The sequence below is a fragment of the Phoxinus phoxinus genome (genome assembly GCF_949152265.1).
Source record: "Phoxinus phoxinus genome assembly, chromosome: 13".
Classification (NCBI taxonomy): domain Eukaryota; kingdom Metazoa; phylum Chordata; class Actinopteri; order Cypriniformes; family Leuciscidae; genus Phoxinus; species Phoxinus phoxinus.
Genome location: NC_136888.1, coordinates 5,300,459 through 5,316,210, shown reverse-complemented (window position 1 = coordinate 5,316,210; position 15,752 = coordinate 5,300,459). Strand labels below are relative to the sequence as shown.

Below are 15,752 nucleotides of genomic sequence, written 5' to 3'. Positions count from 1 at the left end.
CCAAAGTCAGCCGCGGACACGGCTTGTGTGTGTGTGTGTGTCTGTCTGTGTGTGTGTGTGTGTATCTGTGTGTGTGTGTGTGTGTGTGTGTGTGTCTGTGTGTGTGTGTGTGTGTGTCTGTCTGTGTGTGTGTGTGTGTGTATCTGTGTGTGTGTGTGTGTGTGTGTGTGTGTGTCTGTGTGTGTGTGTGTGTGTCTTTGTGTGTGTGTGTGTGTGTGTGTGTGTGTCTGTGTGTGTGTGTGTCTTTGTGTGTGTGTGTGTGTGTGTGTGTCTTTGTGTCTGTGTGTGTGTGTGTGTGTGTGTGTGTCTGTGTGTGTGTGTCTGTGTGTGTGTGTCTGTGTGTGTGTCTGTGTGTGTGTGTCTGTGTGTGTGTGTCTGTGTGTGTGTGTGTGTGTGTGTCTGTGGGTGTGTGTCTGTGTGTGTGTGTGTGTGTGTGTGTGTCTGTGGGTGTGTGTCTGTGTGTGTGTGTGTGTGTGTATGTGTGTGTGTGTGTGTGTGTGTGTGTGTGTGTCTGTGGGTGTGTGTGTGTGTGTGTTTGTGTGTGTGTGTGTGTGTGTGTGTGTGTGTGTCTGTGGCTGTGTGTGTGTGTGTGTGTGTGTGTGTGTGTGTCTGTGGGTGTGTGTCTGTGTGTGTGTGTGTGTCTGTGTGTGTGTGTGTCTGTGGGTGTGTGTGTGTGTGTGTGTGTGTGTGTGTATGTGTGTGTGTGTGTGTGTGTGTGTGTGTGTGTCTGTGTGTGTGTGTCTGTGGGTGTGTGTGTGTGTGTTTGTGTTTGTGTGTGTGTGTGTGTGTGTGTGTGTGTGTGTGTGTGTGTGGCTGTGTGTGTGTGTGTGTCTGTGTGTGTGTGTGTGTGTGTGTGTGTGTGTGTGTGTGTGTTTACATGTATCTTGTCTGTTACAGTTTTATCTGTCCATTACTGTAAAATGATCTTGTTGAAATGTTGCTATACACACGTGTGCTGCACACTCCCTTGGGATGTTTGTTGGTGCATTCTGGGAAATCTGAAGTCTGTCTCTCTCTCTGTAGCCGATGACTGCCGACTGCTCGCTCAGATCCCAAAGCTGCGCTGCCTGAGGAATGAACGCCGGGAAGGTGCGTGAGAAATGAGGAGACGCTCATATACTGAGATAACACATGTTGAATCCGTAAATGCTGTACAATTATTGGAGAGATATTTAAACAATTCAGAATTCATATCTCCCCTGCACATATTTTTCTTTATTATGCACTTGTACCGTTTTTAATACACTGTAAAACATTGTAATCTGCAATTGTTGCCTTAAAGTGTATTTCTACTTGATTTATATATATTTATATATTATATTATATAATACAAATGACTGATAATATTATAATAATATAATCATATTTTTCACTAGAATAAAACCATTTCATTTTTTTTCAGTGTGCTTAACAAACAAACAAACAAACAAACAAACAAACAAACAAACACACAAACAAACAACCGCACATAAAGAATTACAGCTTCCAACAGGAATAATTCACATATTTTTTTTAAAAATCCAATAGCCTTTAGTTTAGGGGGAATTGTACAGTATATGCCACACTACTAAGAAGACACACTACTGTTTAAAAGTTATTCTTTAAAATAAATAAATAATTTTATTTAGAAAGGATGCATTAAATGTATTAAAAGTAACATTAAATACTTTGTTACCAAAACCTCTATTTCAAATAAATGCTCAAATAATCATGTAAAAAATGTATCACAATTTCCAAAAAATATTAAGTAACTGTTTTTAACATTGATAATAAAATATACTAAGTATATTAAAATAGAAAAGTTACTTTAAATTGTAATATTATTTGACAATATTACAGTATTTGTGATGAAATAATGCAGCGTTAGTGAGCAGAAGAGACTTTAGATGAGCCACAGAACTGCCGTTTGGATTTCACGAGGTCTTGAACATGAGAGAAACTGACGAGCTTCATCTGTGCGCTTGTTTGCTCTGGGAAAATGAAGTTATGAATGTTGGTGTTGCCCAGGTCTGATCCGGTCTCGTGTCCGAGGAGCGTCTGCGGCTTCGGCCTCCGTCCTCACGTTCCTGGACAGTCACTGTGAGGTCAACACCGACTGGCTTCAGCCCATGATCCAGAGAGTCAAAGAGGTGCGTTTGACACACTCACATGCAAACCTTACACACGGCGTCACTAACAGTGCCTTCATTTTGTATTTTTTATGTGAAAAACCCATTGCTATTGGTCAGACTACTCGCCAGCCGAGCACAAACACCGCATAGATCATCACTGAGATTCTGTATAAAAGAAAACGTTCAGGCCCCATGTACACCTGGGGCCCTATCTTGCACCCAGCGCAATTGACTTTGAACACCGACGCATGTATCATTCCTATTTTGCACCAGCACACAGCGGACTTTTCCCTCCACAGACGCACGTCGGTAAATTAAGGAATGAACTTGCGCTCGCGGGGCGGTTCAGCGCAAAGAGGAGAGTGTTCCGGCGCAAACGTTCCCTGGTGCTATTTAGCAGTGTTAGAAAGCAATTCCGCCACTGACCAGGAAAAACCTAAAGAGAGTGGCGCGTTGCGCGTTAGTCATATGCTATTTTAAGGGCGCGTGCTTGGCCAGATTGTAGCGTGTGAACGCGCATCCACTTTGATTCTCTAATCTAAACAGACGCAGCAGTTTTCATTTTTGAAAATCATACATTATTACAAGGAAAAATATTAACACACGAGGGAAATCATTGTTGTGTCCATGAAGATGTGAAAAAATAGGTATAAATCTAGATACACATTTACCCAAATTATTATACGCCTGTTTAACCGAAGCTAATTTGTGTGTGTTTCTCCCATCATCCCCAATGTCACTTCTCTGTGTTTTACGGCCCTAACGAGAACGTCGGTCTCCTCGGCTGTGAACCGCTCCTGGCGTGCGCCTGGCAAATCCGCCGTTATAATAGCAATCCGCCATGAAACAAGCGCGCCGGCTCTTAAAAGGGATGTGAGAGGACGCTCTGATTGGTTTATTTCACGTTACGCCCAAACCACACCTATGAATAATGAAGCGACTTCAGACCAACACATTTTAGATTTGCGTCGGTCGCAAGAGTCATTTATCCCGCCGGGAAAATAGCAACAGCGCCCAAGACCCGCCCACAAAGTTACTTGTGTTTCGCGTTTGACACCTGCGTTTCAGATCGTTAAAATATGGCCCCTGGTGTTAAGATGCATTTTGGTCAAACGGATCACAAGTGATTGCTTGACGCTGTCCACTTTTGACCACTTCCAGAGGTCATCGAGAACGCATTCGACCGGATTGCTTTCACAGTGTAAACGCTCATCTGGACGAATGTGTTCAAACAGCCACAAAAGACCGTCTGCTCTCCGTCTACTGACCTCATGCGTGAACATTATGAGAAGTGCGCTAGCCACGGGGTTTAAACTTTGGCTGGAGACTTAAGTTCAGTTTGAAGATGTAAAACGTATCAAGCTCAATGTTCTCTCATCATATCTAACACACTCACAGTGTTCAGCTGGTCTTGAGACTCTCAGAGCAGAAACTAAAACTGTGTTTTTCCGTCATCTCCGGTCGTGTTCATATGTAAATTGTGTGATCTTATTTCATCCTTTAGGTCGAAAGATCTGAAAAAGCCCATATATTTACTCGCCCATAGACCCTCAGCTTGAAGAAATCAGGACAGAAGTGTTTGAAAGTGGACAAAAGACACGGATTAAAACACCAGGTGTAAAAGGGAATGTGTCTCCCTCGTCTACTTGTGATCGACCAAAACACATCTTAATACCAGGAGTAAACAGAGCCTCTAATGCACAACAGTTTATTTCTTTATTAGGTAATACAATATAATAAATGCCTTCCCTTATTTATGTACAGTCACTAATGAAAGTCCACTGAGGCGAGTTGCGGCTGAACCCATGTGCAGTTTATTTACAATAATCCAGAATGAGCAAAAGAGACTTTGACTTGACTCGGGGTGATGGGTCATCCATGAACGTTCATTGCGTCTGTCATGTGACAAATGAACGAAAGACTCAGAAGGCAAATTAAATATTTATGTTTCCTGTAAATTATCTTTGGCTGCATTATAATGATTTACTAAATCAGAATATGATTTAGTTTTATGGAAATAAATATGATCTTTTAAAAAGGAGAAAACATTTCCCGTATACTACCGGTGAAAAGTCTTGACTAATTAGTATTTTTAGTCTCTTATGCTCACCAATAAAGCATTTATTTGATTAAAAATACTGTAGCAGCAGTAATATTGTGAAATATTATTGCAAATGTACAATAACTGTTTCTTTGTGAATATATAGTAAGCTGAAATTTATTCCTGTGATTGAAGCTGAATTTTTAGCATCATTACTCCAGTCTTCAGTGTCACATGATCCTCTAAAAATCATTCTAATATGATCATTTTCTGACCAATTATTACCAGTTATTATTGGTTCTCAATTATTAATAATTGTTCTTATTATTATCAATGTTGAAAACATGTTTTGCTGCTTGGTTTTGTGTGACTTTGGAAACTGCAATAAAAAAATATTTTAAATTGTAATAATATTTTACAAAATTATTTTTTTTTCTGTATTTTTTATCAAATAAATGCAGCCTTGGTGAGCAGAAGAAGAAAAAAAAACTTATCTTAATGACTCTAAACTTTTGACCGGCAGTGTATTTGTTGCTGACATCAAACATGTCAAAGTTTCTGCAGTTAGTCAGGTGCCAACATGTAGGATTTATACATATTCATATATTATCATTGAGAATTGGAAAAATCTCGAGCTATTTTCCAGACATCATGCAGACAGTGTGTGTTTTCAGACTGTCTGCATAAGTGTGTGTAGCTCATGAGGAACAGCAGAAGTGTGTGTAGCTTATGAGGAACAGCAGAAGTGTGTGTAGCTCATGAGGAACAGCAGAAGTGTGTGTAGCTCATGAGGAACGTCAGAAGTGTGTAGCTCATGAGGAACGTCAGAAGTGTGTGTAGGTCATGAGGAACGCCAGAAGTGTGTGTAGGTCATGAGGAACGTCAGAAGTGTGTGTAGCTCATGAGGAACGCCAGAAGTGTGTGTAGCTCATGAGGAACGTCAGAAGTGTGTGTAGCTCATGAGGAACGCCAGAAGTGTGTGTAGCTCATGAGGAACGCCAGAAGTGTGTGTAGCTCATGAGGAACGCCAGAAGTGTGTGTAGCTCATGAGGAACGCCAGAAGTGTGTGTAGCTCATGAGGAACGTCAGAAGTGTGTAGCTCATGAGGAACGTCAGAAGTGTGTGTAGGTCATGAGGAACGCCAGAAGTGTGTGTAGGTCATGAGGAACGTCAGAAGTGTGTAGCTCATGAGGAACGGCAGAAGTGTGTGTAGCTCATGAGGAACAGCAGAAGTGTGTGTAGCTCATGAGGAACAGCAGAAGTGTGTGTAGCTCATGAGGAACAGCAGAAGTGTGTGTAGCTCATGAGGAACAGCAGAAGTGTGTGTAGGTCATGAGGAACGTCAGAAGTGTGTAGCTCATGAGGAACGCCAGAAGTGTGTGTAGCTCATGAGGAACGCCAGAAGTGTGTGTAGCTCATGAGGAACGTCAGAAGTGTGTGTAGGTCATGAGGAATGCCAGAAGTGTGTGTAGGTCATGAGGAACGTCAGAAGTGTGTGTAGGTCATGAGGAACGTCAGAAGTGTGTAGCTCATGAGGAACGGCAGAAGTGTGTGTAGCTCATGAGGAACGTCAGAAGTGTGTGTAGGTCATGAGGAACGCCAGAAGTGTGTGTAGGTCATGAGGAACGTCAGAAGTGTGTAGGTCATGAGGAACGCCAGAAGTGTGTGTAGGTCATGAGGAACGTCAGAAGTGTGTGTAGGTCATGAGGAACGCCAGAAGTGTGTAGGTCATGAGGAACGTCAGAAGTGTGTAGGTCATGAGGAACGCCAGAAGTGTGTGTAGCTCATGAGGAACGCCAGAAGTGTGTGTAGGTCATGAGGAACGTCAGAAGTGTGTGTAGGTCATGAGGAACGGCAGAAGTGTGTGTAGCTCATGAGGAACGGCAGAAGTGTGTGTAGTTCATGAGGAACGCCAGAAGTGTGTGTAGCTCATGAGGAACGTCAGAAGTGTGTGTAGCTCATGAGGAACGTCAGAAGTGTGTGTAGCTCATGAGGAACGGCAGAAGTGTCTGTAGCTCATGAGGAACGTCAGAAGTGTGTGTAGCTCATTAAGGAACGTCAGAAGTGTGTGTAGCTCATGAGGAACGCCAGAAGTGTGTGTAGCTCATGAGGAACGCCAGAAGTGTGTGTAGCTCATGAGGAACGTCAGAAGTGTGTGTAGCTCATGAGGAACGTCAGAAGTGTGTGTAGCTCATGAGGAACGTCAGAAGTGTGTGTAGCTCATGAGGAACGGCAGAAGTGTGTGTAGCTCATGAGAAACGTCAGAAGTGTGTGTCATGAGGAACGTCAGAAGTGTGTGTAGCTCATGAGGAACGTCAGAAGTGTGTGTAGCTCATTAAGGAACGTCAGAAGTGTGTGTAGCTCATTAAGGAACGTCAGAAGTGTGTGTAGCTCATGAGGAACGCCAGAAGTGTGTGTAGCTCATGAGAAACGTCAGAAGTGTGTGTCATGAGGAACGTCAGAAGTGTGTGTAGCTCATGAGGAACGTCAGAAGTGTGTGTAGCTCATTAAGGAACGTCAGAAGTGTGTGTAGCTCATGAGGAACGCCAGAAGTGTGTGTAGCTCATGAGGAACGCCAGAAGTGTGTGTAGCTCATGAGGAACGTCAGAAGTGTGTGTAGCTCATGAGGAACGTCAGAAGTGTGTGTAGCTCATGAGGAACGTCAGAAGTGTGTGTAGCTCATGAGGAACGTCAGAAGTGTGTGTAGCTCATGAGGAACATCAGAAGTGTGTGTAGCTCATGAGGAACGTCAGAAGTGTGTGTAGCTCATGAGGAACGCCAGTAGTGTGTGTAGCTCATGAGGAACGTCAGCAGTGTGTGTAGCTCATGAGGAACGTCAGAAGTGTGTGTAAGTGTAGCTCATGAGGAACGTCAGAAGTGTGTGTAGCTCATGAGGAACGTCAGAAGTGTGTGTAGCTCATGAGGAACATCAGAAGTGTGTGTAGCTCATGAGGAACGTCAGAAGTGTGTGTAGCTCATGAGGAACGCCAGTAGTGTGTGTAGCTCATGAGGAACGTCAGCAGTGTGTGTAGCTCATGAGGAACGCCAGTAGTGTGTGTAGCTCATGAGGAACGTCAGAAGTGTGTGTAGCTCATGAGGAACGCCATAAGTGTGTGTAGCTCATGAGGAACATCAGAAGTGTGTGTAGCTCATGAGGAACGTCAGAAGTGTGTGTAGCTCATGAGGAACGTCAGAAGTGTGTGTAGCTCATGAGGAACGCCAGTAGTGTGTGTAGCTCATGAGGAACGTCAGCAGTGCTTTCTTCAAGAATCATATTTACATTGGACATTAAGTCATGACGCAAACTGTACTACAATTGTTTACTGTACAAAATTAAACACAAATGTCCCAAATCTGAAACAGGCAGAACCGAATGCAAAGTGATTGACGTTTTGGAAAATTGACCATAAATGTGATTTGAATTGTGATGCAATCATGCAATTATGATTATCATCACTGCATGAGCCAGTATTTAATACAGTCGAGATCAAAATGTCCTGGTTTAGATTTGTTCACAATTTCAGAGGATGATGCATGTCATGTGACCTGCTAATCTGACTAGCTTAACTAGTGACACATGATTTTGCACAATTACTGTAGAGGTGGACAAAGTACACAACTTCCTTACTTGAGTAAAAGTACAGATACTACTGGTCAAATATTACTCCGTTACAAGTAAAAGTTGGTTAGACCGATATTTACTTAAGTAAAAGTACAGAAGTACTCGTTTTTAAAAGTACTTAAGTATAAAAGTAAATGTCAATGCATTGTTTTATTATTGTTGCATGTAATACAGAACCATATGCCTCTGAATCTGTGCCTGCCCTCATATCAATATTAAATGTATTTCTAGAACAGTTCCAGTCGTGGGATTAAATAAGTCACTCGAAAACGTCCACAATTCGTTTTTATTCTATTTTTTGTATTGTACTGTAAAGCACTTTGGATCAACTACGGTTGTGTTAAACTTGTGCGATATAAATAAACCTTGACTTGACAATGGTTTCTGTTATGATGAGAGAGGACCCAAAAGCGAGATATGGCAAAAATAGTCTTTAATGTAAATTAGAAGCTGTCCACAAAATGTAAAACAAACAGAAAGTTCGGCGAAGACCGTAGAAAACAGGAATAGCCGGCTGGCTCATAAACGAGAACAGAAATCTTCTCCTGGGACAGTGCAGCACAGGATGCAGCCAGAAAACAGAGAGAGAGTGGCGAGCCTTGGGTCTCACGTGTAGAGAGAAATCCAGTAGCTGGAAGCAGGTGTTGTATCAGGATCTCGGAGACAGGCAGCTGATTAGGATACAGAGAACACTTAATAGGACATAAGCAATATACTGTCTTAGAATCGGCTCCAGCAGGTTCCACGGACAGGACAGGACAAGACACGAGAGGTAAGCGAGATGCAATACGCATGTAGCATAAAATCTGACAATGAGACAAGGAGGGTGAGAGCTAGAAGAAGCAGAAGCAATTAGAGGTAGAGAGGGAACAGGTGGAAGGAAATTAGCGCGGAGAGTGTAGAGTGAAAACAGCTGAGGGTGATGAGAAGATGAGAGAGTGGGTGTGTGTGTGTGTAAGTGAACGTGTGTGTCTGTGTGTGTGTGTGTGTGTGACCACAAGAGGGAGACAGAGAAGGAGGAGAGAGCCAGGATCATGACAGTACGCCACCTGGCGCTCCCTAGGAAGGGGACTGGCGAGAACGGAGGAAATCCTCGATGAGCGAGGGGTCCAAGACGTCCCGGGAGGGAACCCAGCTTCTCTCCTCAGGACCATAACCCTCCCAGTCGACTAAATATTGGTGCCCGCGACCCCGGCGGCGCATGTCCAGGATACGGCGGACCCTATAGACAGGAGAGCCCTCGACACGAACGGGGGGACAAGAGGGACGAGAGGGGGCGCGAATAACGGGTTTAACGCAGGACACATGGAAAACTTGGTGGACCCGACGAAGATTGGGAGGAAGCCGAAGTCGGACCGCGACAGGACTAATGACTTTGATGATGCGGAACGGCCCGATGAAACGGGGAGCCAATTTACGAGACTCGGACTGGAGAGGCAAATTTGTAGTGGAGAGCCACACCTTCTGACCACGGACGTAGCGAGGGCTCTTGACCTGACGTCTATTAGCCGCGATGCTCATGCGTTTTCTAGAACGACAAAGTGCCGACCTCACCCTCTTCCAAGTGCGTCTACAGCGGTCGATAAAGGCTTTAACGGACGGGCAATTGGAAACAGAATCTTGCGACGAAAATAGGGTGGGTTGGTAACCGAGGCAACAGTGGAAAGGTGAAAAACCTGTGGCAGAAGAAGGGAGGGAATTATGTGCGTAATCTGCCCATGCCAGTTGCTCAGACCAGGACGCAGGATTACGATAGGCAAGACTGCGGAGCATGCGAGCGACAATTTGGTTGGCCCGTTCGGCCTGCCCGTTAGTCTGGGGGTGAAAACCCGACGAAAGACTGACAGAAGCCCCGATAAGACGACAAAATTCCTTCCAGAATAGCGAGGCGAACTGCGGACCCCTATCTGATACAACGTCGGTGGGCAAACCATGGAGCTTAAACACATGTTCTACCATGATCTGGGCGGTCTCCTTAGCAGAGGGGAGCTTGACGAGCGGAATGAAATGAGCGGATTTGGAAAAACGGTCGACTACGGTTAGGATGATGGTATTTCCAGCCGAAGAGGGAAGCCCGGTGATGAAATCAAGAGCGATGTGAGACCACGGACGGGTTGGCACGGGCAAAGGTCGAAGCAGACTGGCAGGAGGGGAATTACCCGCTTTAGTCTGGGCGCAAATAACGCAAGATGCGATGAAACGGCGCGTGTCACGTTCTAAAGTGGGCCACCAAAAGCGTTGGCGGATAGAAGCAAGCGAGCCCCGCACGCCGGGATGGGCAGCGAATTTGGAAGAATGTCCCCACTGCAGGACAGCTAGACGCGCGGACCCGGGCACGAAAAGAAGGCCCCTAGGACAATTGTGCGGAGTAATGACTCGAGAGAGAGAACGTTTAACCAGCCTCTCGATTCCCCAAACAGTCGCTCTCACGACACGGCCGGAGGGAACGATCGCCTCCTGGGTCGCGGTAGCGGCTGAGGAGTCGAAGAGACGGGAGAGCGCATCTGGTTTAACATTCTTTGAACCGGGGCGGTACGAAATTGAAAATTCAAAGCGTGTAAAAAACAGAGCCCAGCGGGCTTGACGGGCGTTTAGTCTCTTAGCGGAACGAATATATTCTAAATTCCGGTGATCTGTCCACACGATAAAGGGAACGGAGGAACCCTCTAACCATTGCCGCCATTCACCTAAAGCCAAACGAATGGCGAGCAGTTCGCGATTGCCAACATCGTAGTTTCGTTCAGCGGGGGAGAGACGGTGAGAGAAAAACGCACAGGGGTGTACCTTTCCGTCAGCGGCGGAGCGCTGGGAGAGGATAACCCCGACCCCCACCTCAGACGTGTCGACCTTGACGATAAACTGTCTAGCGATATTGGGAGTGAGCACGATAGGTGCGGAGGTAAAGAATGTCTTTAGCTGATCAAAAGCTCCTTGAGCGGGTTCTGACCATCTAAAGCTGGATTTGACTGAGGTTAGAGCAGTGAGCGGCGCAGCAACTTGACAAAAATTTCGAATTAACCGACGATAAAAATTAGCAAAGCCGAGAAAACGCTGAAGCGCGACGCGAGAGTCGGGCACTGGCCAATCAGTGACTGCCTGGACCTTAACCGGGTCCATACTGATCCCCTCTGCAGAAATGACCGAACCTAAAAACGTAGTCGAGGACGCGTGAAACGAACACTTCTCCGCCTTTACATAGAGACGATTCTCTAATAACCGTTGAAGGACACGGCGAACGTGCTGGACATGAACTTGGAGAGAGGGAGAGAAAATCAAAATGTCGTCTAGATAGACAAAAACGAAGATGTTGAGCATGTCGCGAAGAACGTCATTGATAAGGGCTTGAAATACCGCGGGGGCGTTGACCAAACCGAAAGGAAGAACCTTATATTCAAAGTGCCCGAGGGGCGTGTTAAAGGCGGTCTTCCACTCGTCCCCCTCTTTAATACGAACTAAATGATAAGCATTACGGAGATCGAGTTTGGTAAAGATCTTTGCTCCCTGTAAAACCTCGAAGGCTGACGCCATCAGTGGCAAGGGGAAACGATTCTTGACAGTGATTTCGTTCAGCCCGCGATAGTCAATACATGGACGTAAAGAGCCATCCTTTTTCTCAACAAAGAAGAAACCAGCCCCGGCAGGAGACGAAGAGGGAACAATGGTTCCAGCATTGAGAGACAATAAATAGATAAGATAGATAAAAAAGATAGATAATTCTCGAGCGCCTCGCGTTCAGGGGCTGATAACGAATATAATCTACCTCGCGGGGGCGTGGAACCCGGGAGTAGGTCGATACTGGCGGTGAGGGGGTGTATATATGTCTATGCACCAGTCTGCGCACACGTCACACACCAGGATGCGCTCGCGCCCTCAGATCACTTGGTCGTGACTGTGTTACAAGAGGTAAAAACGATATAAATACTGTTTGTTTTCTCACACAACCGCTCGTTTCGTGTCTTAGGCCATCAATGTGTACTTACGATGGGGAATTGTTTAATTTGGACGATGGGGAATTGTTTTAATTTGGACTCTGTGCGTGCTCTTTGAGACGGTGACCATAGACCTGCATGATATGACTGTCAGACAAGAACGGTTTGACCTAAAAATATCAAAATTTAAACTACTGCGGAGACAAAGACTCCTACATCTTGGATGCCCTTGAGGTAAGCTAAAACATACCAACATTTAATTTCAAAGTGAACTATCCCTTTAAACTGCTCGGTATTGTGTCTTAGATAGTTGTGTGTCATTTGAACACACCCTCGGTCTTCGTGACCTCTGCAGTAAAACACAGCGCTTCAACTTTGTGAGTGTTGAGAGTCAGCAGTGAGTCATGCATGGCCTGAGTCCAGTCTGGATCTTCAGAGGGAAGTTTCCCAGAATCCGAGCGAGAGGAAAGCCGTTTGTCTTCTCACAGCTGCATTATGTAGACTCTCTCGTCCTAAATCATCAAGAGTGATTATCATCTTCATCTTCATCATCCACTCAACTGCAGAAGAGCTGGAACTGATCTTGTTTGTGCTTCAGACATTGATACAGAATTATTATTTTTTAGATGGAAATATAAAAATGTGGTCATGTCAAATGTAAAATCAAAAATGTATTTTTTTATTTGACTAGAATCTGTTTAATACAGTCCATAAAAGTTCCTATTTCTTTTCCATTTTTTACTCAGGGGTCATTTTTTAATACTAAATTTATATATTTGTGATCGCTTTGTGGTTTTCTCAGTCAAACACTATGAGCTGACGCACGTCTGAATGATCAGAGAACTGACGACACACACTGAGAGAAACACACACACTCTGACTCTTCAACCTTCAACAGATTAACAGCTTCAAATGGATATGGAGCTAGAAAAAAAATGACAAAGCAATTTGAATATTGTACATTTGAATTTTAGATTGTTTTGTGGGATATTTTAATGGATCTGCATTTATAAACCACAGATTTGGTGAAATTAGTTAGAAAATATTCAGATTATGAAATTAAAGAAATTACAAAGTTTGTAGCTAAAGAAGAAAATCAGGATTCTAAAATTTGAATGATGGAAAAATACAAATGTTTAAATATACAAATCTATTAAATACCCCTCAAAAACTATGTTAAATGTCAACTTTTATACAATTCAGATTTACAAAATTCAATTATTTTTGTATTTTTTCTGGATCCATAAAAATAGCAGTTTGTAAAGAGATTTACGGCAGTAAATTGCCATTTGAAATTGAAAGGAAAATCATTATTTTTTTATTCTGGAGTAAAACATAATTTAAACATACCTTGTTGGGACACTGTATATCAAAACATAAAATTTACACATTTACACAGTTTTAACAAACAAACTTGTAAACTTAATGTTATGCATATTTGTCAGTCATACATGAATAAAACAGTTAATATTACTGTAATAGTACTAATAAAACGAATGAGTTTTAGATACACAATCACCAGTTTTATATGTTCATCATCAAGAAATCTAATGTGTCAATCTCACGTTGAAACTAGTGTCCACAGCTAGCCATATTTTAATCATGTTCATATTTTTTAACTGAATTAATGTTTTTACAAAATTATAATCAGAGATTTATGCTGATTATAATTTAAACCTTTTGAATAACTGCATTTAAAAAAATATTTAAATAAAATCAAGATGCAGATAATGAAAAAAAACTTGGCCATAATTATTTTGAGTGCAGAAATCTTACTGGCTTCGTTTATGAATGACTGTCAAATATGCATCAAATTAAGTTTATTAGTTTGTTTAGGTTAAAACTGTGTAATTCAGATGGATGGACAATTTGACAAGCCATGGACGACTAAGTGGAGTGTCCTAATGTTGTTTATGAGTGTCAAATGCTGTATGAATCTATGTGGGATATGTTGCAGATGGATTTCTGGGTCACACACACACACACACACACACACACACACACACACACACACACACACACACACACACACACACACACACACACACACACACACACACACACACACACACACACACACACACACACACACACACAGCAGCACTGAGCACAGAGTTCAGTGTTTTTGCGTATTGCGCCAGCTCTAATTGAAAACATTTGATTTTCTTGTGCAGTTGTAATATGAACTTCCCCCGCACAAGTTTTTTAATGTGACACACGCTCACAGTACATGCTCATAAATAGTTTTATGTATGCACAAGCGTACTCACACAGCAGAAAACCATATTTTAAATTAGTAGCAAGCCTTGCAAATCACACACAATAATGCAGCAACTGGCCTTGTAAATGTCGAAACATTTTCATTTAAAAAAATGTAATGTGCATTTATAACATTCTACTTATGTAATATATGTGTTATTTATGTATCTGTTATATTAGCTTGGCATTAAAACAAACAAAGGCGGTTTCCAGTTCAGCTGCTGAGGGACGGAGTGACTATAAGTTTCTCTCTTCTGACTGCATGGTCCATCTCTCTAATGTTTCCTCTTTTGGGTATTTGTGAAAAACAAACACAATAGAGAGTTGCTGTTACAGAAAATGGAGAAATAATATGTGTTACGGACGGTCTGCTCTATAGGTTTACGCTGCTATGCTGTAGTTGACTCTGAAAATTGTGCATTATACTGGTTAGGCTGGTCTGTTTTGATGGTTTTAGTGGGGTTTTAATCAGGCTGGGAGACCAGCAAACTACGAGTAGCGACAGATCTTTCCTTCCATATATTGTGACGTATATATAAAAGTGTAAAGGATTATTAGAAAAGAAAAAAGTGTGTGGGGCGGAGACAGAATGCATTGAGTGTTGATTGGATGTTGGAATGTGGGCGTGGCATGCAAAAGGGGCGGGGTTTAGGTGCACTAAATGATTAGCATGCGTCGACATTTTGATTAAAAATTAAAAGTCAAACATAAAATATATATTTATACGATCTGTGGCTGTATGAAGCGCACGACAAAAGAGATAGAAAACAAAAACTAAAATGAACAAGAAAGTCAGCAGATTGCAGGAGAATAACACAACCAGTTTTAACATCGACAACACCGGACACTGAACAGAGAGAGCTCAAGGCTTAAATACACAGATTACTTACAGTAATCAAGGAGAACAGAAACAGTGTCACATGCTGGACAGTTGATCCAGAGAGATTAGGCTTGAAGAGCAGTTAGGAAGAATTTAATAGAAACCAGGAAACAAACAGATACAATCCAGTTAGTAACGTTAACAAAGACCAGAAGCTAACCGAGGAAATAAATACACTCAGGCAATGGGGACGGCCGAGACTCTAATCACACTCTAAAAAACACTGGGTAAAAAAACAACCCAATTTGGGTTGTTTTCAACCCAAGGGCGAGGGAAATATGGGACAGAACACATGTTGGAGGAATTTTACCCAGCAAATTGGGTTGTTTATTTAATCCAGCATAATGGGCTGATGTAATCCAACGATTAATTTTTTATATAAAACTACAGCTTTTTTTCTTATTAAAGTTTACAAATTAACCTCAAATCCTCTAAACTAAAAAAAATAAAAAATACTCCACATAACCACTGGTTTGCATGATACTTCCTTTATTTTTTTTAATCATATTTTACAGTAGGCTATAGCATATTTTATATAGTTTTGATTAAATATTGCATGCAATTAAGCTTGTTTAACAAATATTAGAAGTAAAAATGAAACATTTAGAAGTAACTCACGTGTAATGGACCAGTCTCTGTTGTCCCGTTTGCACCGTACCGGCGCTGGATCTCGTGCCGGCACTTGTATCATGTTCAGCGGGAGAACTTCTAACTTCAGACCGCCGCCCTGCGTTTCACTCGTAGCCGAAAAATCATACAATTTTATGCAAGGCATCAGGCGTTTCCATCACGCGAAAAGACTGACGCGACACTCGTTTAGGTGACTCACATCGCACCCCTGTATGTTACTTTCCATAAAATTAAATGATATACAGAACAATAACAAATTTATAGATACAGAAAATCTACA

General features: G+C 42.7%; 1 protein-coding gene across 1 annotated transcript in view; it reads left to right on the top strand.

The window, feature by feature from the left end:
• The window catches only part of galnt16 (UDP-N-acetyl-alpha-D-galactosamine:polypeptide N-acetylgalactosaminyltransferase 16), a 57,940-nt gene that overhangs the window by 22,499 nt on the left and 19,689 nt on the right, over positions 1 to 15,752 (top strand). The window contains exons 5-6 of the mRNA XM_079632780.1: positions 1,024 to 1,089; positions 2,008 to 2,129. Of these exons, the coding sequence (XP_079488906.1) occupies positions 1,024 to 1,089; positions 2,008 to 2,129 (188 nt within the window). The remainder of the gene's footprint in view (positions 1 to 1,023; positions 1,090 to 2,007; positions 2,130 to 15,752) is intronic.